Source organism: Typha latifolia, chromosome 6 (assembly GCF_019914945.1).
Source record: "Typha latifolia isolate L0001 chromosome 6, TyphaL0001v2, whole genome shotgun sequence".
Taxonomy (NCBI): domain Eukaryota; kingdom Viridiplantae; phylum Streptophyta; class Magnoliopsida; order Poales; family Typhaceae; genus Typha; species Typha latifolia.
The window spans coordinates 13,471,771-13,494,250 of record NC_133091.1 but is presented as its reverse complement, the minus strand read 5'-3'; the positions used below and the strand labels follow the sequence as shown (position 1 = coordinate 13,494,250).

The window sequence follows — 22,480 nt, the reverse complement described above, 5'->3', positions numbered from 1 at the left end:
AGATACACAACAAACTTTTTAGTCTCTCAGAAGCAACTCAATAGTTATATTATAATATACACTTTCATGTCCCCCTCCATATTTCTCTTTGTATGTACCTTTCTTTTTTCAGCGACTTTGGAAGATAAAACATAAATTACACCCATGCCTGAAAGGCCACTCATGAAGCAGAACCTAGAAAAACTTGCCTGCCTCAACTCATGAAGAAGAACCTGAGATTAAAAATAAATAAAGAAAAAAAAAATCTTGCCTGCTTCACGATGAAACAGTACAGTCATCAATTCCCTTTCTCTACTCCACCGGTCAAACACTAAATGCACAAGAAAATGTACTTACACAGCATTCTGTAAAGGTGGGCAAAAGAGATGTGCAACCTTAGCAAATCAAAGGGTAGCACCTGAGGAAAAAAAGATCAAAATGTTAGATGCAGAAACTAGGAAGAAATGTCAGCACTCAAAATCAGTGTCGAAATAATAACTTACAATGTGTGAGAAACAAGGGTTGTTTGCAGTAAACTCAGAAAATATTTAAGGAATTAAGAGATGCATATATTAACATCCTACACCATCTTCAGTGCCTGCTGCAACTGAGCAAATGCTGACGGGTGGATCCTGCTAATAGCGGCATTGAAAGAAGCTTCCCCATGGAGGGATGCACAAGTTTTCAAGTTCTCTCTCAGCATTCCCTCTAACGACAACTGTTTGATGGGATCTGAATCTTTTATCTGATAATAAAGGGAAATTCTCTAAATCATGGTGCAAATGGAAACAAGGTTTAGACATTAAAGTAGCTTTCAAATAATAACAGCTTACTTGTCTCCTCCTGAACTCTTTGCTTGAAACACTACCATATCCATGATTCTCATCGTTGGGCCAAGGTGAGCTTGTAATATCACCACTGTCAAGAAATTAGCAGTTACATTTATAAGACACTACTATGAAACACCAAGACAGATCTGATTACAAATGGAAGAACATTATAGGACAAATCACCTGGAATCTTCCTCACTTGGTTCTTCATTTCCTCCCATAATAATGCTTGTACAGATACTACAATGTGAAAACCAATATACCTATTATTTAGGAAAGACCAAATACACGGAGTTAATTTCTGGGGAAAATTTTACCTTAGAATTTCATCAAGCTTGTCAAGTACTTCAGGTACTCCTAAAGTCAAAATGATGGAAAGGGCTAATGCATAGGTCTTTCTTTGCAGGACTGTGGCATTGTCTATCTGTAGAAAGTAAACATGAAAATGAATGCTTTATTGCTAACGGGGTAAATATGCAAAAATAGCAGTAAGCATCACTAAGAACTAAATCTCTACAATTGTGTTAATCACTTATCACATGGTAAAGTTTCGTCTTTGAGGATATCCAGAAAAATTTCTACATTTTTCTCATTGTTAACCTCCCTCAGTATTTCTCCCAAATAAAAATATACAGGCCCATCTGGCTATTTACAGTTTTTTTATACTACCAAATTATCGCCTTATTCTCTTCTGTGAAATTCTAATAAAAGGATCTGAACTAACAACTGAAGGCAAATAGAATATCAACTACCTTGTCAATCCACATATCAACTAAACAAAGAAGTATATTCTGGTTAATGGAAAGTCCTGCTTGCTGGAGGGCCACAGCAAGAGATGGCTCAGATGCCAACTGAGCCAGATATTTGGTATTCATCACCAGAAGTCTTGCAAGTATAGCTCCAGAAGTTGCACGCACTGTTGTCCTAGAAGGATTTCGCTCATCGTCTCCACACAAGCATATAAAGATGAGTTTCTACAAAGCCCGCGAGTAAAGATACCCAACAGCAAAAGAAGCAGGTTAAGTACTAATTGATATTTCTCAAGAATTAACAAGAAAACAAATTCAGTACCTGAAGAACTCCAGGAATCAATGATGGCCCTTCCAAAGGAAAGCACTACAATATCATTAGTTTGATTAGTATAACTGCAAACAAGCACAAGTGGCATGGTTTCCAATATCAAGACAAAAAACGGGTACTAATATCAAATATTAGAGGCGCTTTACCACATATCTCACATGTAAAAGGGCAAATCCATGTTTCAAACAGAAACATACAGTCACAAAAAATATTACATCTGCATGTTTGGCAACTTGCAGCTAGTTGGCTTCCTCATGAATTATTTCCAGCTTAAGATCTTCATACATGAAAGAAATCAAACTCATAACTTTGGACATTGCTAATAGCTCGCTACAAACACTAATCCAGAAGTAGATTAACAAGCTTGTTTAGACTCAAGATAGCGCATTCATAGTTCAGAGACAAACTGGAAAGCAATTTCCACTGAATATAATAATAAAATATGAAGTTTAATAATAAGTTGCACTTGCATGTATTGATTACTTTCATCACTTGTATATGAGTACAAGCTAAGCATCAAGCAATTATTTACAGCCATTGGAAGCAACAGAATGGAGATCCAGCTAGCATTAGCAACAATGTCTAAAAGTCTCAATCTATTCAGCTGACCGGAATAAATGAACTAGGAAAAGTTTCTGTCACTAATGTAAAGTAATCAATCTATTGCACCTGAAAGAAACAAGGTACCTGAACCAGAATATCAACAATAGGAAGTGTTGAAAGCAGCCCTTTGTCATTAACATTTCCAATAATAACATCGAGAAGTTTAGCTAAACTTGGAGCATGCCTCTTCAAAAATTCAGCTCCACCAAAAACTATGTAGTCCTCAATAATACTGGCAGCCACCTGTATTATGAAACATCTCTTAAATGCTATTGCATAAAGACAAACTTTGATGTTACCAATGTTATCTTAGGAAGATATAGTCTAACAATCCGTAGGATTTTACTACCTTAAAGTTTCTACTTAATAGGATGTGTAGAATAAGCTACTGAAAGCAATCTAGCTGGTCAAATTTCATTGGAAACTTCCAAGGTTCCAGCACGTTCACAATGAAAACAATCAAAAGAGCACTAGGAAACTTGCTACTTATCAAGTTTCTAACATGTCAGATACAAGGAAAAAGGTGCTGTTGATTAATCTCCCTCAAAATTTGATCCAAACTAAATGAATAAATGGATAACAAAGCAAAACAATCTTTTCTAATGACCTAAATAGTCATTAAGTGCTGAACTATAGTTTCTGAAAAAATGTTAAAGTGCAACAAGAAAAGCAATGCCATTGCAGTGACCAATTTTAATGATCTGTGACATTTAGAACACTTTCAAGACGAAGTCATTCTTAAATTTGATGAGGAACATATTGATAGGCCAAAAGTTAAAGAGGAACAGTGAACATGTAAAAGAACTCCTAAAGAAGAATAGCCTGAAGTTATATCCAAAGCTAAGTTCCAATATGCACTCCACAGAAGGTAAATACATGCGCAGATATCATAAGCATTCCATGTTAGATCATATTTGAACCTTAGATGATTGAAAGTTTGAAACATAGCAAAGAAAAGAAACACAATATAATAAGATGAAAAAAAAGAGAAGATAAAGAAATTGATTCAAGATCTATTAAGTATAGATCATCACAGTGCAAGCATTAACTCTCATCTGACAAATAATGAATTGGTCATCAACAATTGGCCAATAAAAAACTCACCCTTTCCATGGTAAGATAATGTTTGACTCTCTTCTGCATTGCCAACACTTGAATGTTCTTATTACTTGACTAAGACCCTAGCAAAATTCTCAATATGCATGGTCTTTGGTGAACCAATTTCTTAGAGTACAACTATAATAATTGTTTAAGTCACAAACCCAAAGCACAACTATAATAATTGTTTTGTCATTCACTTTTTGATCTTTTTAAGGCTTCAAGCTTGTCATTCCAGGATATCTCAAAGTAATAGTTGAAACAACTACTATCCAACTCTGTTTCATGAGAAAATTTAATACCTAATCAACTGAGAGTTTGAGAGGAAGTGGAAATTATTTCTATACAAATACTTTCAGTTGCTGATCCATAAGTAGATTGGCTAATTCCTTAAAGTGAGTATATGCTATCTACACCTGATTTTACTTGATTCATTAGTATTTAGAAAATAATTCTTAACAAAATCAAGTATAAACATCTAAAATATGAAAAAAAGATTAAATGGTATGTAGTTGCATACACGATATGGCATGCATTTAGCCAATAACTGAGTGTAAAGAGGGAGTTCCCGTATGGAAGAATACTCAAAGCACATTAAAAAATATTTTATTCACGAAGTACCTAACCTGCAAATGGTCGAAGCTTCTTTCCATTATACCCACTAGATAGGGAAAGAAATCTAGCAGTTGAGGCAGAATGGAAGGGGCATTAGAAAGTGTTGCTTCCCACAGCTGCACATATCAGACCAACATCAACATATTGAAAAGATCTTACTTATTTAAATTAAGAAATTATAACTAACCAGGACACTGTCTTCCAGAAGATTGAGAGCATCGGGGCTATCAACATTTATACCACTTAGTAGAATGGGCAGAAGCATGTCATAGCAAATTGGTGATTGGCATCCGAGAGAACACACGAAGTTTCGAAGTGCTGCTAGCAGCTGAATCTTAAGTAAGCTTTCACCGGTTGATTCTTCCCAGATCTGGCAATATACAAAACCCCAGTATCATCCATCTATGTGGATCACAAAGAATGAAAGCTATAAGCCGACCACAAATATCAACACTTTGCTGAAATCTATCTAAAACAATTTAGCCAAGGCAGTTCTAGAATCCTCTCTTCTTTGGTTGCCTCGATTAATGTCCTAACTCATGATAGGTGCAATCCTGAGCTGAAGTCAGCTAATTTCTTAATGCTTTTAGCCTTTCGCGTATGGCAGGTTGCTATTATACATGACGGCTAGCATGTTAAAAGGTCTTATTTAAAGGTCAGTTTTGTTCCCTTGCCTACGGTATTCTCTATTATTTCAAATCTTTCACAAAATTTCATGCTTAAACACATAAAAAATTGTGTTTCACGAGATCATTTAGGATTAAGGAAACCGCTATGATGCCTACCATCTGCAGAATGCAATGAACACTACTGGTAAACATAATAGTATAATACTCACCATAATATTTCTTTGTTCATTGATCTAATCTGGCCAGTAACTAAAATGAACATAAAAGCAAGCAACGGAAACAAAAGGATACTTTAAAAGAGCTCATTCACTGGAAGATCAAACAGCACAAACACACTAATATGTTGTAATAAGTGAAAATACCATAACAGTATACTCTGGTAACCATTAAAGAAAAACATATATGCAGAAAAAAAATGTGATTTATAAAGCTAACATTGAAAGCATACCTTTTGGAAAAAGCCTGACAATTGACTTGCGAATGGCATAACCTTCTCACCAGCATGTTCAAGAAGAACAGATATGAAATTCAGAACTTGTACCTGAAAAAAGAAACTTTGCAAGGAGGATAAGTTTGAGAATATCAGAAGGGAAAATAGAAAGACAATACAGAAAGCTAATCATCTTTACAAGGGAAAAGTTCAATTGACAATCTGCAGTATTGATATAACTCTACATATCTAAAACTGATAGATTGCTTTGTCAGAACTCTTCCCTTTTCTTGGAGCAGGAGGGAGTCAATTACAGAAAGAGTTGAGGCGGATATGGGAATATAAACACAGTTGAATGTTCAACATCGAGAAACCAAGTTAAGCTAGCGATTGTTTAAAATACAAGTCTCCAGAGCATTTGGAACTTCTGGAGATACCCTTCAGTAGAGAAGTATCCAGCATGTCCAAGTTCAAGATTTGTACCTATCAAATGTCCTTAGTACATAAAGAAGAAGCATAAAGACAAACTGAAGGACAAACCTTTGAGTCAAACTCTTGAACATCTTCCATCAACTTGAAACATAAAGTCAAACACGTTGGAAGAAGTTCCAAAATATCTTGTTCCGAGAAGTTAGTGTCTTGAACAAGATAGCACAAAGACCAACACGCGGCCAGCTGAAGGAATGGCAGGTAATAGCAGTTAGTGAAACAATAAAATAACAAAAGCATCAGGTGACAGGATTAACGTTATGCGAAGATCTAAAAGCATACCCTAACAGCTATGTCCTCGTTCTGAAGCAATCTGACTAAAGCATGGTATACCAGCTTCCTAGTGTCACCTTTTATCTGTTCAAAAGTAAAGTGATAAGATGACAGAGAGCTGCAATTGTATGAGCAGCCAAAGTTATGAAAACAGAAAAACAGTGCTATTTAGAGATAACAATCAAATTGGATTATTGGAGTGCTGAAATCATGGCTAATTTACAAGTGAAATAAATGAATGACCAACTACACCGGAATGTAAAAAATAATAAAAAGGAAAAATGGTCATGTGTGTAAAATGAGGCAAAGCAAAGAAGATGAGATTGGAGGTCTAAGGTGAAGGAACTAAAAAGTCTAAGGCCATCTCTGAATATCGGTGAATTGTCAAGGACAATGTGATAATATTAATACAATTAAGAACTCAATCAACAAATATATGTGAGATTTGGACCCCCTTCACTAATCAACAAATATACCGGCATTGTCAGACTAAAAATGGTGCAGGGATGTCAAATATCATATCGTTCCCTTTTCAATCAGTCACAGAAAATGAACTATAAAGCACAACATCAGTTATGTCATCCAAACATGTTCCCAGCTTACAATACTATGAATCACACTTTGTATTAACTGTTGCATTTTCAAGAACTTAAACTAATGAATCAAATTGGTTAATTTCATTTTCTTTATATATAGTGGAATGAGGAAAAAGCTTGGCCCATGCATCCAAGTGGACATGAGTTCAAGACATGAAAGTGTATAATTGTGTATATCTACCTTCCAAGACTCTGTTCATGCAGTCCCCATATATTGGGACAACCCCTTTTCTGGAGTTATTACTCTTAACAGCAGATCTTGGTTAGGGGACTATGCACTTATGCAGTACAATTAATTGCAAAAGTGAACCTGGACATACTTGCCATTGCATAATGGTCATTTAGGCTTACATCACTTCCCAAGTATTAAACTGAATAATGAAGAGCTGGCATTCTTTTACTGCATAAAGATCCAGCAAAATAACTAAAATTTCAAAAGGAAAATATTGTTTACAAGCAATAAATATGTGATTGTGTGATCCATAAGGAACAATACATAAAACTACAAATTATTGCTATGAGCAAGTGATGAAGCATATTTCCCTGTCAAGGTTACAGAAATGAAAAGGAGAAAAAATAAATAGGAAAAATGTGTCAGAATAAAACATTGGACCTCGGAAACCCACTGCCCAAGTATCAGCGCAATTTTTCGATGAATGATGTGCATATTTGGATGGTCATTTGAAAGTTCAATTGATAGAGACCCATGGAACCTGCATAATGAAACAATGACAGGAAGTATTATTATATATATCCAACCCAAAATTTTAATAGTTGTCTTACACCTAACTAGTAACTAGATGCTCCCATGCATGAAGAGAAATATACAAGAGACATGCTGGTGATATATAATAGAATCTGGGACAAATTCTTGCCCAGCATCCATTACATTTAGACCTAAGAAGCACAAACACGGATACGGGACATGGATACGACACGATACGGACACAGAGATACAACAAATCTTAAAAAAACAAAACAGTAGGACACGATACGTTTAGGACACGGCAAAATAAATAAATAAATAAAAGCATTATATATATTATCGATACGTTTAAAGAAATGTTTTTCTAAACTTATAATATAAATACACAAGCATGCATAAATTATTCATGAGAGAAAAATAAATGTATACAATACTAGAAAGCCAAAAATGATAATGCTAATACGTGATAATACAATTCTATATTATAAGAATAAATATCTAACTACCTGAGAATAAATAACTAACTACCATTACTTAACTACAGTGGATGGCATAGGCGAATTTGTGATTTTACAGTAATTTGCATTAATATTAATTTTCTTGTATGTACTAACTTGTGATTGTTGCATTATATTTCTATAGCATATGCAGGAATTTCCTAAAATCGATAATTTATGTTATCAACTTTTATAGTATATGATAAATCTTATGTCCAAAAAGTTTCTCAAGAGTGTCTAAAAGTATCTAAGGAGTGTCCGAATTTATTCTATAATTTTTTAAATATGGGATATGTTGTAGAAGTATCTAACACGTGTCCAATGAGTGTCCGACAAGTGTCGGACACGGACACGGCATGCTATTTGAAGTGTCCGTGTTTCATAGGTTTAGACCTAATAATATGAGAACCCCATAAGTTCTACGACTTAAATGTGGTAATAATAGGAATGGAAGTCTAACCACTTCATTCTAGATTACTTATCACCGAGGCAACGGCCAGGTAGCTAGTGGAAGAGTGGAGGATTCAACAGCATGGGCCATTTATAGGTTGGGCGTTCGAACGGCCATCCAGTTTGCCCTGTCAGGGTTGTTTTGCTTTCCTTAAGTAATTAATCCGATTGGAGACTATTTATAGGTTGTTTTACTTGAGTTTGACAGACAATAAAGTATTTTCTTCTCTTTCTCTTTTCTCTCAAGTCTAGTTAAGAGGCTAGGTTTGTGATTTCTTTTCTCTTTCACCATTAAACTGTTGTAGTATTGCTTGATATGATTCCATCGGGTCAGAACCTATTAGGTAACAGCATTAGATCCGAATGGATGGGAGCTTCGTGCATTGGAATGCCATGGACAACAAATATCAGCTAAACACTAGGTATCACAACTTATTACTATTTTCTTATGCAAGGGGAAAAATAATATCATAATCTTCTCATATAAAAGTATATAGTTATCCTCATTCAGAAATGATGTCGCTAAAGATAATAGGGAGAGTACGAGGCGAGCTATAAAAAACAACTACATGTGCTGACTTACTAATGGAATAGTGAATACAATACATAAATTAGGCAAACAAATGACCCAAAAACAAATATTTGCACATAACATGAGAGCTTACCATTCGTCAAAGTTAAGGTAATTAGAAAGCTCATAATAGACATGCCCAGCAGCAGTGTAAGCTGCATCTTTCAAAAGCATTCCAGGAGTAATTTGTGTTTCCATTGGTGCAGAACCACCCATTGCCTCACGAAGTATAGAAACAACGACCGGAGCAAGCAGCTGAAGTAAGATGCAGAGGTTATGGATCTTTTTTTGTCTATGAAATATGTTAAAAGTACAAAAGTACAGAAGTTCAAATTTCAAAGTACAAACTTGTCTATGGGTTTCAAATAGAACAATGAAAAGGGCTTCAGCACATGGCCTCTGCTTTTCAGTCCACTGAACCATGTCTTGCTCATGGTGAAAAGATTCGGGATTCTGGTGCCATTCATCTAAATCTTTTGCAGTGTAAATGAAGTACCTATCACAATATCAATAGAAACATCTCAGGATGTAACTACTACCACATGAAGAATTAAGAGAGAAGGTCCCAAACTAGTGAAGGACATTGCAATGAGCTAATGACTACCAAAAAGGCCATTATACCACAAAAGAATAGAACAGCATGTAAAATCAGTAAATTGGTTGCAAATATAAACAATAAGAATTTGGAAGTTAAGAACCTAAACTTGCAAGTAATTTTGCACACTGTTTATTAGACTTCAACACAGAGAGAGACGCACTTCATTTAAAAAGAAGAGCAGTAGGATAAAAGTGCAATATTCAATTGAACACAAACTTTCTAAAGATTTAAGCATCATTTTGGATGCAAGATCAACTAAGACAGTAAAGTGGGATATAAACCTATGAAGTAGAAATTAATGGATATTAGCCTATAGTACTCCTAAAGCAACATGTCGTCTTTTATATGTGTTGAGAGAGATCGCACTCAGACTGAAAATAAGAGATGTAGGATCAAGAGAACATAAACTAATTTGACCACAAATTTCCAATACGGCCTCATTGGTTTCTATCTAAAATAGCTTCTCTCTTTCAAGTAAATGGATCTTAGTAATGAAATATCACCTCTTTGTTTCATGCAAATAAATTGACTTACCCAATTATGTAAAAACTAAAAAGAGAATATATAAAGGGAAAAAAGAAAATCCCACATGAAAGGTCATTATAAATTACATGTTGCTTCAACAGGAAGAAAAAGAAACATCCTCATGCACAGTTTAAAGGAAATGACTTCATAGGAATAAAAAATAAAATCAAGCAGATAAAAGGAAATGTTTAAATAAAATAAAAATCCCAGGGTAGATCTTTATAAACCATAAGTTACTTCATAGGAATAAAAAAGATCCCCAATGTAAAATCATATCATATATTCACCATTAATTTGCATCTAAGAAAATGTAAATACCCAAGATAAGTGCAATCTAGAAATTACCTCCTTATCAATATGTTGCAGAGTAATATGGCACGATCACTGGGTAAAATAGCCTTAAGCATGTCGCTAACAGCTGCGGAAAAGTTTTTCTTCCTCTGCTCCAAACTTAGAGATTGCCCACTTTCACTAATTACACGGCCAGTGAGGCTTCGTTTATACTCTTTACACTCCAAAATAGATTTAACTAATACCATGCATTGAATCAAAAGCTGCTCAAAAGGTGTGACAACTTGTTCAGGATTTGTCATCATATTTAAACAGAAGTCCATAACAGGTGGAAGAACAGATTGATGACCAAATGAATAAGGATGTTTGCCTTGTAAGGAAACTATAACTTTCATCAATTTAGTACATGCTCTCTTTGTGAAGTCCCATAACTTGACTTGTTTTTCCCGGAAGGAAGAATCTGCAGTATTCGAGATGTTCATGAATTAAACATATGAAATCCTACAAAAGTTGTCTAGCGAGTAAAAAGTCAAGTGAATAGACATAGAGTTCCTTGAAATCCTAAAAGCAACTAATGGATAATCGTCACACTGCGCAAAGCTACAACATGGAATCACCTAGTAAAAGATACATAACTATATTTGCAAAGTCAAACATGCACTTTATTTTCTAATTGTTAGTCTAATTTGCTCTTTAAAAAGGATTTGAGAGATTCAAAGGTAATTTGACATAATCTGCATTTGGATCAAATAGTACATAGTGTTTAACTAATATTGCAATAAATCAATATTTTTAACAAATCAGCTAACATGTAGCAAGAAGGTTTCAACGCAGACATTACAAGTGAAGGCCGTTGATTGGCAATTAAGCATCGAGCCAGCAGCAGTCCACTAAAAGTGAAGATTCTTTTGCAGCTGCACAGTTAAAGTACTTCGATAAAAAAGCAAAGCCACATACTTCATGGAGTGAAGAAAAAAGAGTTATACTGAAATAAAACCTTCTAATTCCTCAAAAATCAACAGTGCAGAAATAATGTTGCAACAAGCAACAGTTTCCATTAATCAAGAAAAATACATGACTGACACCACATGGACTATCTGGAATGTAGTTGCTTGCAGAACAGTAGAAGATAGGCCAGATAACTTTAAGATGAGCTGCTGCACCCATTTGTTAATTATCACATCTCCACAGAATGATAACAATCAAATTTGATGAAACAAGTACCTATAATAAAAAGATGTCTAAAAGTTGCTAAAAAGTTATCCACCATATGATAAACAACAAAAGAAGATTATGCCGTGGACCTCATGGTTCCCTCATAATCCTTCTGTTTGATGCTAAGCAAATAGACCCCATTGCTCTGTAAATTTATGGAGTCCAAGAATTGAACTTTACATGCTCCAAATATGAACATGTTTGGGACCACTAACTGCATCTTCTGCGTGCAACCTGTGGATTTGACACTCGAAGTAGCACGAACCTGCTTTAGTTAAATGCCTACATTCCCTTCGATTTCAACAAATAGGACTGATGCTTAGAAATCCTCAGGAACCCAATTACCTGTATCCCTTCATTTTCAAAAAGGAGAATCTATAGGAATCGAATCCTTTTTGCATTGTCAGTATTTCAGATGACTCCTCAACCTCAAATTGTCAGTGAACTGACAAGGACCTAACACAATTTGAGATCCAATCCATTAGGATTGATAAGACATCAATATTAAACTCCAATAACGGAGACAAGAGACACCAATTAATTCATCCATATAGCTGCAAGCTTAAACCTAAATAAAAGATGCAAGAAAGCATTTACTAGATATCCAGTTCAAAGATAAGAATTACAGCAAACCAAATTCAACAACTGAGATCAGCTATTTATCATATTAAGATTTAAGAGTATAATATGTTACTACATCTGAATAAAAATAAAAACAAATAAATAAGAGGTTCAGCAGCCAGAAAACATAATCTAGTAATTACTAACACAGTTGATCATACACCAAAAAAACATAAAGAAACAATCGACATCAAGATATTGAAGAAAGTGAACATTCATTACTGAAACTAGAAGCAGTAAAAAAAATGGCTAAACTGCTAAAGATGCTAATAAAAAAGATGAAGAAGCCTGCTCATTGATGCTAAAAGTTGTAGAAGAGAGAATTCACAACTTAAGAAAGGTGAATAAGAGAAAGCACTTAATACAGAAAAAATATGGATATGAAAAATAACTTACAATATAAGAGGACGGACTGAATAGCATGCAAGAGCGCTGGACAAACTTCCTTGACCTGCCAAACCTCCTTAAAAATTGAAACAAGCTGCTATAAGTATTGTTTTATAAAACTAACTAGTCAAGAGAAATGATAAATAAAAATAATGAAGAAAGAACCTGGAAGTCTGATCTGAATAATTACCTGGGCAGATGTTGTATCACTTGGACACCCTGAAATAATCAGTTGCCGAACAATCTTCAAACAAAGCAACCATCTTTCACATATAAAAAGCAGATCACTTGATTGTTCCATGAAGGAATTGATGTCAATACATTGAGAAAGAGAAGAGAAACTCTGCAATATAGTCTGCAAATCACTCTTCCAGAGGTTCCAAGTATAATCAAACAAATGACCTGTGATCTGCATAATGTATACAGATAAGTACAAAGAAAGAGCTACAATGCTTCCTACCCATTTTTCTTAAAAATGGTAAGTCCATTATAAACCACAATCAACTAATTTGATGAGATACTCTTTTTTAGAACATATCTTGGTTGTACCATAAGTGCACCTAGTGCCTTCTTGAGGGTAAAGTTGAATGTGGTATATTTCCATGGGCTTTTGATGGTTGGTTATCATTCAATCTGTCAACGTCCTAATTCTGAAGAATATCAAATGTACCCCTACCTTACTCTCTGCTTTTCTCATCATGTCGATATTTGATAAAAATGAATATCTAATCAACAGACAGGTATGTTTAACTTGGACGAGAGTCACACAAGATGCTAATACACTTGAGCTGCCGGGATTATGAAGTAGAAATGATTGTATGGAATGGCAACCCTAAATATTGATTTAGAAGCCTCAAAAAAAAATCTGAAACTGTGCATTACATATACAACCTGGCTCGTCTTCAGAGGATCATTGTCAACTTTGTATGTCGCACTGAATCGACAAATAGAACTCATTATATCTAGATATGTGCAGCATATCCAACAATAAATACTAAGCATAGTAACTAACCAATTTCAATTGTAATTAGATATTTAAGAAATCTCCTCACATAGTCACGTGTGCAAGAGCATGATTCATGAAGGATCTCAAAGTCTGTTGCCAGAAAACTCGTCACTTATTTAGAAATAAATATTCCAAAGACCCTTTGTCTCAATTCTATCAAGATTTGTATAGCAAATAACTAATAGCATTCAAGATAAAATAAAAGGCAAGAACAGTGATAGCTTGTCCTAAGAAGTTTAAGAAAGTCTTTGCATCACTTCTTTGTCAAATTGTGTATAATAAAAAATGATGATGAACTGGAAAACAAACAAATTTAGATTAGTAGACGCAAAGAAAAGCATAAGACTACATATAAAGGTATAAAGATCTTGAAAAGCTATCTAGTTTTATTTGAAATTGCTGGCTTAAAGAATAAAGAAATTCAAATGAAGATCTTCCAGCAGCTCCTAAGTCAAGAACTCCGCAATCGAACTACATTAGATGTCACAAATTACCAAGCTAATTAAAAAATAATCCAATAATAAGAAACTTTCACTTCTAAATGCTAAAAAGGCAAAACACTTAATGTTAGAGAAACATAAGTTCCAGCACAGTAAGTAAATCAGCAATTCCCAGCGTGAGGAAGATTCCGATCTCACTAAAGCGTTAATAAGAAAGACGACAACCTCACGGATTGAAAAAAAACATAAGAAACTAAATGGTCAAATAAAGTCCAAGAAGAAGTACAATTTAGAACATATAAGAGTAGAAGGAAGATAATATATTTGAAAACAAAACTCTAATATTAACGCACCTCTGAGAAATTCCTCTGGTCTGCAGTGAGCCGTTTTGTTGACAATTCCTTTAGAGTTCGAAATAGAACCATAAAAACTCTATGCGAAGCAAGTATATCAGCTGATTGGAGTTGAGTTGCCAACAAAGAAAAGAGATCCGGCCTTAAAGACAACAGGATCGTACGTCATTATAACTGATTTTACTTAAAAAGTACTGCAATGAGGAAATGGTAGAACTTCATAGGATGCAAATGAAACTTGATGAGGCAGATTCTACAAGAAGATCTGACCATCTGGGAGTTTTCATGCCAGCTTTGTAAAGAAAGGACTACTAGTATATAAACATACCAGTGTACAATAGAAAAGAAGTATTACATATTAACATAGATATTGAAAACCATGGATGGCCATGCCAGTAGTGGCATGACACTCCTTTCTTTTTAGTTTATCATATTTCCATCAATAATTATCAAATCAATTTTAGTTCTCATGCATGCTCAATATTCATATCATAGGAAAATGATCAAATTCATATTTGTATGAAGACTATGTGAAACATTACAATAAATAATATTATCGGCAAATGAGTTTTAAAAATTATCAACAATATTTAATACAACATTCTCGTGTTATTCTTGTGCTGGCAAATAAAGTCTTCGATCATTCTCGTCATGCTACGTTTAACTAGATATCAATTTTAATTATTGAACTATTATCAATTAATATTATGTGTTCAATTATATTATGCAGTACTCAATTATTATAAAGTGTTCAATTATTAATATTAGTATTAATAAATGTATTCAATCATATTAAGTGTTAAATAATATTTATATTTAACATTTTTTATCTTTAATAAAACAGGCACGAAAGTAATATAAAGACAGAACATTATAATATAATTTTTTAATATATATATTTAAATCAAAAACTAAAGATTGACATGCCGAAAACCTATAAATATCTCTAAATATCCTAAAAATTTTACTAAAAATATTATACGTGTCACTACCAAGGCCATCGTTGTTAAATTTATCTATTATATATTGTCATATTCAATAAATATTGGATTAGTGTATGCAAAAGGAAGGACCACTCAGTTCAATCTATCATCTTTGAAATGTCAAGTCTTGCATCAATCACACTAAAGAGAAACCAACACATCCTTACATATCTAACTCCATTTCATGATAGTTTGCAAATACATGATTCTATATATTAAAACCACACTTAAGAACGTACCATTCTTTTGGGTAATCAATACGTGCGATCTTGGAGATAAGAACAGCCAGCTGAAGTGCTATCTGCATCAAAGAATATGCAAGCAGATGGCATAATGAGCATTTAAGGATGCTGCTGCTACTACTAAAGGAAGACAGTTGTGAAATATTCTGCTATGAAATTAAGAAAACAAAAATCGAGTATCAAAACAGACAGAAATCTGAGATTGGTAGCATAATTTAGCTGTTAATCTTTTAGTACATAACATATCCTGTTCAGTTTATATCCAGTGGGAGTCAGGAAGGACAGTAAGAGAAATTCCATTTCCACAATTTGTGCAATATACCAAGGAACTAAATGACCACAAAATTACAATTTATTGTCACCTGGGTATTTTCTTCTCGTATGTGTAAAAGCAATTTCTTTCGAAGGTGAATCTTTTCTTCATTGCTAATGCCTCTGCATCAAAGGATCGTAGTATGTAATACAATATAAGAACAATCTCCATCTATAAAAGTTGCAGATAGCAGCAGCATGAATATATGTCAGCCCTGGCGGGAGGAGAAGTGCCAAAAGCATCACTATTGCATATCGGCAAAGGAGAAATTGAATGCCAGTTCACGGTAAAGTTCTAAAATAGATAAGTTTCATTCTGTTCTATCCATATTTTAGCAGCATCAGTCATCTAGCCTAGTTCATTATTCATTTGATATAGACTCAAATTCACTTTTCATGTCATTCTAGTGGGTGTCATTTTCCAAAGAAAACAAGCATTTAAGTTTAATAAAAACGGGTCCTTAAGGATAGTTTGAGATTGGTAAGGTTGATCTCTATCTTAACTTAATCTGGCTCTTAAGATCTACATTTACTTGCAATGGAGCTGCATTGCTCTTTGATCTCTAAATTACATGGCAACTGATTCAATGGATATCTAGCCAAAGGATTGTTTTCTAATGAGCTAGCACAATTCTGTCACATGTTAACACAAAATATATGGGCAAGTGCTTGGCATGACTTGTAATATAGAGCATTGTTACAATTATCAAACAAAAAAGGAGTATTCTTATCACACTTGCAAGCAGCAGAGACAGATGATAACATATGATAAAATCATTTATAGATGGATCAGATAGATCCAAGTTACCATACTTGGAGTGACAAGGAATAATTTATCCTTGACAAGTAGGAAGCACCAAAAGTTCATATAGACCAATATTTATATAACATGAAGATTTCCGTGGAGACCTCATTGTGCATAAATAAGGTGAAATGGAGCGATTACATTCATGTTAAAATAAAATCCGCATCGAGAGGACAAGATTGAAAACAATGGGATAAGGAAATAGCTCACGGTGAATCACGACGCTGCCTCCAGTATCGGTTGATGCTGTTCTTGAAATAAACCGAAGCCAGAAGACGAACATCCTCCCGGCAAGAAAGATCTCTCGCCGCAATTATCTCCTGCGACCACCAATGCGGATCGTTTCTTGGTCATTTTCTTGCAAAGATTGACGCATTGAATCAAGAAACTAACCCTAATCGACACACGGATAAAGGAAGACAAGGATTACAAGAAGACATGAGCAGAATCCAGAGCGGCTCTCGCTCTGGGAAAGAGCGGCCTCGGCCGGCTTGCGGAGGGATTCGTCGGGGCTCAAGGAGTTCAACAGTAGCGAGTACATCGTTTGCACATCTGAGGCCGAGAGAGCCATCTCTTCCTTGATAACTACAGTTTACGGCGACAAGGACGCGATTCTTCCAAGGAGACGAGTGGAATCGACCGCGATCGGAGGTGAGCGACTAGGGATGTGAAGGAAAGAAGATCTCTGTTACCAGAGCGAAGGAAGTGGCTTTGTCTTGGCTGCCGCGGGCTTGGGGTTCAATTATATGGGCTTTAGTGGGCCGGGTCGGGTCAAGTCGGGTCGGGTCGGGTTGGGAGAGTCTCTTGCGGACTTGGGCTGAGCCTGAGCGCGAGGTTGGGTTCGGCTCCAAATGGATAGGGCTCGAGCTAGGTTTTCATGAACCTGGCTCTTTTCTATTTTATAGCGGCTCCGTTTAGTTTAAGTCTAAGCCCTGAAGTAACTAATTAGAATAGAGTAATTCTATTTTATAGTATAGATTTCCAAAGGATTTGTTGATGTGATTACCTTCTACTGCCTCCTTTTAGTCACTCATTTTCTTTGTGTGATATTAATTTGTTAATTTACACAACACTATTGAGCTCCTCAAAGCTTCAAGCCAACAAGACCCTCAAGATTACTAATAAGGTAGGATGACTTGAAAGTAAAAAGAAAAAATTGCCCACAAGCCTCTAAACTCATATGGGCCCTGCCCTATTTAGATGACTGTCTACTAACTTTTAACTAATTTTATTTTAGTATTTAATTAATTTCAGTCATAATTATACCGTTGCATGTAAACATGAATGATAGTCTTGGAATTTTGATGTTCTTACTACTTGTTTATATAATATTTATTCTTAGACATAGATGCAGTAAATATAATAGTGTTTAAGCATCAGGTTGGTAGATCATATGATCTTTTTTTTCCCATTAAATTGGAGTTGCATGATGGGATCCAAACTTCAAATCTTTTGTGAGATCTTTGCTTTAGTTCTTTTATCTTAAAATGTCGTGTGTTGTTGTAGATTGTGAAATATTTTATAGAAATAGTTTTATCAACTTAGATTGGCATCCATGACAAGGCTCAAGGCTTGAAATTGTATATGCTGCAATCCTATTGGTTGAATTCGTTGGAAGCAGGCGACTGCGCCACGTGTCCCGACTCGCGAAGCATCCCGATTCTCGACTCCGCGAAACGCACGCTCTTCTAAAAACCGGCGCGGAACTGGAAACAAATAAAAGCCTCTCCATTTTCATTTTCTCTCGTGACAGTAAGAATAGAGAGATCGGAGTCCGCTCTCGAGGATAGCGTCAATGGTGACCATGGTTTGCCGGCTCCTATTGCCGGCGCTTCTCTTATTTCCGCTGCTCCTGTTCCCTGGCGAAGCCAAAACCCTAGATCCTTACAAGGTACGAAATATTCTCGAATTCGGTGCGTGTGTTTAGAAATGTTCCAATTCTTGAATTGAGGATGCGAATTATCGTTACATGATTTGCTTAAATAGAACGGGGAAGCAATATGTGGGCAGAATGAGTAGGAAAGTCATGATCTTGATACCTGGCGGGGCTTATTACTTAGAATGAAGAATACCATGCATTTATTGTGCAGCAGTAAATCAAAAATTCTAAGCTAGAAATTAGGGCCCTAAACATTTGATTTTTTATTTATTTAATATATTCTACTGCACATTGTTTTCCTAATATAATGGTCGAATGTTGATTGGGTGGGCAAATTTATTAGCCTCTGGGACAACCCCACATCTAGGCCGATTCAAAGAAATTGGCCAGCCCAAGAACTAATCAAATGAAAAGGAGGTAACTTTTTTACATTTCAGATTATTACTTTGATGAATTATAGTGTTTAATTTTCAAATATATTGTGTATATTTAACCAAGCACAAAAGTCGAGATTTTTTAGAAAATTGAAACCAAGTAACTGGACTGCGTATGATTCTAGTTGAAGGATTTCGGTACAACTACAGCTCATTTCATTGGTCATGGAGGTGGAAGGGTTTTTCCTGACTTACTACTAGAGACTCTTTATGAAAATGATGCTTTTGATTTTCTATTTCTTTTTTGTTTTCTCCTCTATTGGTTTCTAATTAATTTATTTTTTGCTGTGTCATTTCCCCTCCTTTTCACCAGCCCCTCACTGCCCAATTACACTGCACTAAATTATTATTATGCGCGACTTGCCATTTTTAACTTGGTAATGCAATTGTTATAATCTTCATTTTCTCCTCCAGGTTCTTGGGGTTGACAAAAATGCGAGTCAGCGTGACATTCAGAAAGCTTTTCACAAGTATGCTGTAACATTCTTTTGTATTGATTATTGACTAGTGAGAACATTTTGTTTGCTCAGACTTTGTTTTGTACTGATCCAATTTGTTCTCATAGTTTTACTTTCGCTGCTGTACTACATTGCAGGCTCTCTCTTCAGTATCATCCTGATAAGAACAAAAATAAGGGTGCGCAGGAGAAATTCGCAGAGATAAACAATGGTAGCTTGTCCAACTTTAGTGCGAGAACATCAAATATTGAATTTTCTATGCAGCATAAAGTTTTGAAATTTTATGATGCTACTTAGCTAAGCTCACGTTTTATTTCTGTTTCATGACTTCTATTAAGATGTCTCTGTGACTGTGTGAACCATTTTCATTCTATCTTGTTACTCAAGGATGCAGATTTTTTTTTTTCATAACCTTTCCTGGAGTTATGAATGTCTATGTTTGAGCTTGTTGCCTTTGGCATCATGGTCATTTAATCTATTCATTGTAGAAGTCGAGCAATTGTTGATTGTCATTTCCCATCATTCCTTTGTAGGATGCGTATGCTAGCTACTGAATTTCCAACCTTTGCTCCTTCTCAACAGGAGGCCATGTGGGATCCTGGGTTTATTTTTATTGCATTTGAATTATTAAGTCTCATGATCTCTATTCTATTTGTCACATATCCTTGCACTTAAATTTCTCCGAAGATTTACTTCAATTTATTACCAGTAGGAAGAGCGGCATGCTGTTTTTGTTTTACTGTCAAGGTTGAGCATCTCCCTATAGTCTGTTCCTTGCATGGTTTACGATTTTTATTTCCAATTGTTTTCCTTTAAAGCTCTGAACTTTCCCTTTCTTTTCAGCATATGAAATCCTGTCAGATGAAGAGAAGAAAAAGAATTACGATCTATACGGAGATGAGAAGGGAAACCCAGGATTTGGCGGCGGAAACTTTGGGAATCATGAAGGATATTCTTACTTTAGCCATGCTGGTGGGAGGCCTGGGAGTAGTTACTTCACCTCTGATTCCGAGGGATGGCAGACAATGGATGGTCAGGGCAATAGCAAAACATTTTCTTTCTCCTTTGGTGGTGACTCTACTGGTAGTGGAAACCCATTTGGCTTCAGTTTTGGTGATATATTTTCAAACATTTTTGGTGGTGCGATGAAGGGTGGAAGTCAAAATAGTGGATTTAGTAACTTTGGTGGACCTAACTCTAGATCTGATAGTCCTGCAAGCCTCAAAGATATTAAATCACAATTTTTCAACAAGCATATAAGTGATCAAGGGATGACTTGGCTTTTGTTATTCTTTACACCTGCTGCAAAAGGATACCAAATATTAGAAACCATTGTGGAGGATGTTGTCAGTTCATTGGACGGAGCAATAAAGGTATGTGATTTTCTCTATACGTTTGTGATCATCCATCCATCTTTTGATTCTGTGAAATATGTTGTGGTGCTATTGTTATAAATAGAATGGCCTAGCCAGGAGTGCAATTATTGAATAGCATTGTGGTCCATTGCAGGCTGGTAGGGTAAACTGCTTAACCGAGAAAGCTCTTTGTCGGGAAGCTGGAATATCATCTGCCAAATCAGCTCGCCTATTCATCTATTCATATATATCCAGTGAAAAGGGATCTTTGGTTGAATATACTGGAAACCATGATTCTAAGAGCCTGAAGATCTTCTGTCAGGATCACCTGCCAAGGTTTTCTAAAAGAATAGATGCCACGCAATTTGATTTTCCCTCTAGGACCATAAAAGATCTTCCTCAAGTACTCCTGCTCTCAACTAAGAAGGATACACCGGTGATGTGGCGCACTGTTAGTGGATTGTACTACAAGAAGTTCATATTTTATGATGCAAAGGTAAGTTTCTCTGATGCTTTTTATAACCATTCTTTATTTGTAATGGAAGAAATAAAGCGTAAATGAAACATTCTTTGAGTGAATTAAAAGTTTTCTTTCAACATGCTGCATACTGGGTGAAAACAGATCCCAGATCAAATAGTGTCGAATTCATATTTCTTTCATGAATTTGATTTGTACATTCAGTTTTGTAGAGTTGAAGTCTTTACAGCCCTCGGATAAAGTACCAATTTTGCAATGCAGTAACAATTATTATGCATTTTTGTAGGTTCATGATATATCACATCCTTTGCTGAAGAAATTGGGTGTGAAGGACCTTCCAGCTGTAGTCGGTAGGACTGTAGATGGGGAGGTACAGGTTCTGCGAGCAGGAATTGCTGTGAAAGATTTGAAATCTGGTATCAATGAGCTGAGCTCTTTGCTTGAAAGTTTTGAGAAGAAAAATAAGAGAGCAACTTCACGCCAAGCCAAGAAATCATCGCAGTCCGAACAGTCAGGGGCTAATGTTCCTTTTCTCACAGCTGAAAATTTTGATTATATATGCGGAGAGAAGACTGCTGTATGCATTATAGGTGTCTTTAGATCATCTGAGGCAAAACAAAAACTAGAAACAGTTTTGTCTGCGGTTAGTATATCCATTTTTGTTCTCAAGTTGTTCTTATATTCTTCTTACCATTTTATGGTGATCAATACTAATGATGTCATTTTCTTGATGTTTGGCATTCAGATTTCTCAGAAGACTCTGGTAAGGCAACAGCACCAAGACCCGAACTCTGGGAATTCAATCTCGTACGCTTTGTTGGATGCAAGCAAACAGTCGGCATTTCTCTCCTCATTTGAAAGATCCGGTTACAAGTCCTCTGACAAGTTTCTGGTCGCCTACAAGCCTCGCAGAGGAAAGTTTGCCGCTTTCACAGATGAAGTGACCATGGAAGAAGCTGAGAAATTCGTAGGTTCGGTATTAAATGGGGATATAAAGTTCTCCAATGTCAGACAAAAACCTATTGTTAGGTGACCTTAATTATACACAATGCTGAGAATGCTTGTGGTCTTTGTTCACAGTTTCCTGACTGTCCTTACAGAAGGAAAGAATGATAGAAGTAGTAAGGCTAGTTGCCACATACGGGTTTTTGTATAGAATGAGAACTAAAATGAGGCTTAAGGAGGTGGTTGTGAAATATGTACTCTTCATTGAGCTTTGCAGTGATAATGAAATTGTTTCTGTCTATACTTC

General features: G+C 35.5%; 2 protein-coding genes across 2 annotated transcripts; one reads left to right on the top strand and one right to left on the bottom strand.

The window, feature by feature from the left end:
* Positions 1-15: 15 nt before the first annotated feature.
* On the bottom strand, positions 16-17,320 carry LOC140791351 (uncharacterized). Its single transcript, XM_073141885.1, has 24 exons — positions 17,055-17,320; positions 16,835-16,944; positions 15,870-15,942; positions 15,505-15,566; positions 14,283-14,424; positions 12,674-12,892; positions 12,493-12,559; positions 10,315-10,720; positions 9,195-9,342; positions 8,941-9,101; positions 7,236-7,335; positions 6,036-6,110; positions 5,805-5,939; positions 5,283-5,375; positions 4,393-4,575; positions 4,217-4,321; positions 2,577-2,735; positions 1,881-1,925; positions 1,562-1,783; positions 1,127-1,233; positions 993-1,049; positions 813-897; positions 483-724; positions 16-397 (listed from the first exon to the last, which is right to left on the bottom strand). Exons 1-23 carry the CDS (start codon positions 17,193-17,195, stop codon positions 560-562), a joined length of 3,060 nt encoding a protein of 1,019 aa, XP_072997986.1. The 5' UTR covers positions 17,196-17,320; the 3' UTR covers positions 16-397; positions 483-559.
* A 950-nt stretch (positions 17,321-18,270) lies between these two features.
* LOC140791533 (dnaJ protein ERDJ3A) lies at positions 18,271-22,474 on the top strand. Its single transcript, XM_073142151.1, has 7 exons — positions 18,271-18,515; positions 19,352-19,407; positions 19,533-19,606; positions 20,239-20,768; positions 20,905-21,246; positions 21,515-21,871; positions 21,974-22,474. Exons 1-7 carry the CDS (start codon positions 18,420-18,422, stop codon positions 22,259-22,261), a joined length of 1,743 nt encoding a protein of 580 aa, XP_072998252.1. The 5' UTR covers positions 18,271-18,419; the 3' UTR covers positions 22,262-22,474.
* Positions 22,475-22,480: the final 6 nt, after the last annotated feature.

Coding starts and splice junctions, on each gene's coding strand:
- LOC140791533 (XM_073142151.1), top strand. CDS start 18,420: ATGGTGACCATGGTTTGCCGGCTCCTATTGCCGGCGCTTCTCTTATTT. Junction 21,247..21,514: donor TCATATTTTATGATGCAAAG/GTAAGTTTCTCT, acceptor GCATTTTTGTAG/GTTCATGATATATCACATCC. Junction 21,872..21,973: donor TAGAAACAGTTTTGTCTGCG/GTTAGTATATCC, acceptor TTTGGCATTCAG/ATTTCTCAGAAGACTCTGGT.
- LOC140791351 (XM_073141885.1), bottom strand. CDS start 17,195: ATGGCTCTCTCGGCCTCAGATGTGCAAACGATGTACTCGCTACTGTTG. Junction 7,336..8,940: donor TACCTTAACTTTGACGAATG/GTAAGCTCTCAT, acceptor TTCATTATGCAG/GTTCCATGGGTCTCTATCAA. Junction 2,736..4,216: donor GAAGCTTCGACCATTTGCAG/GTTAGGTACTTC, acceptor TTCATAATACAG/GTGGCTGCCAGTATTATTGA.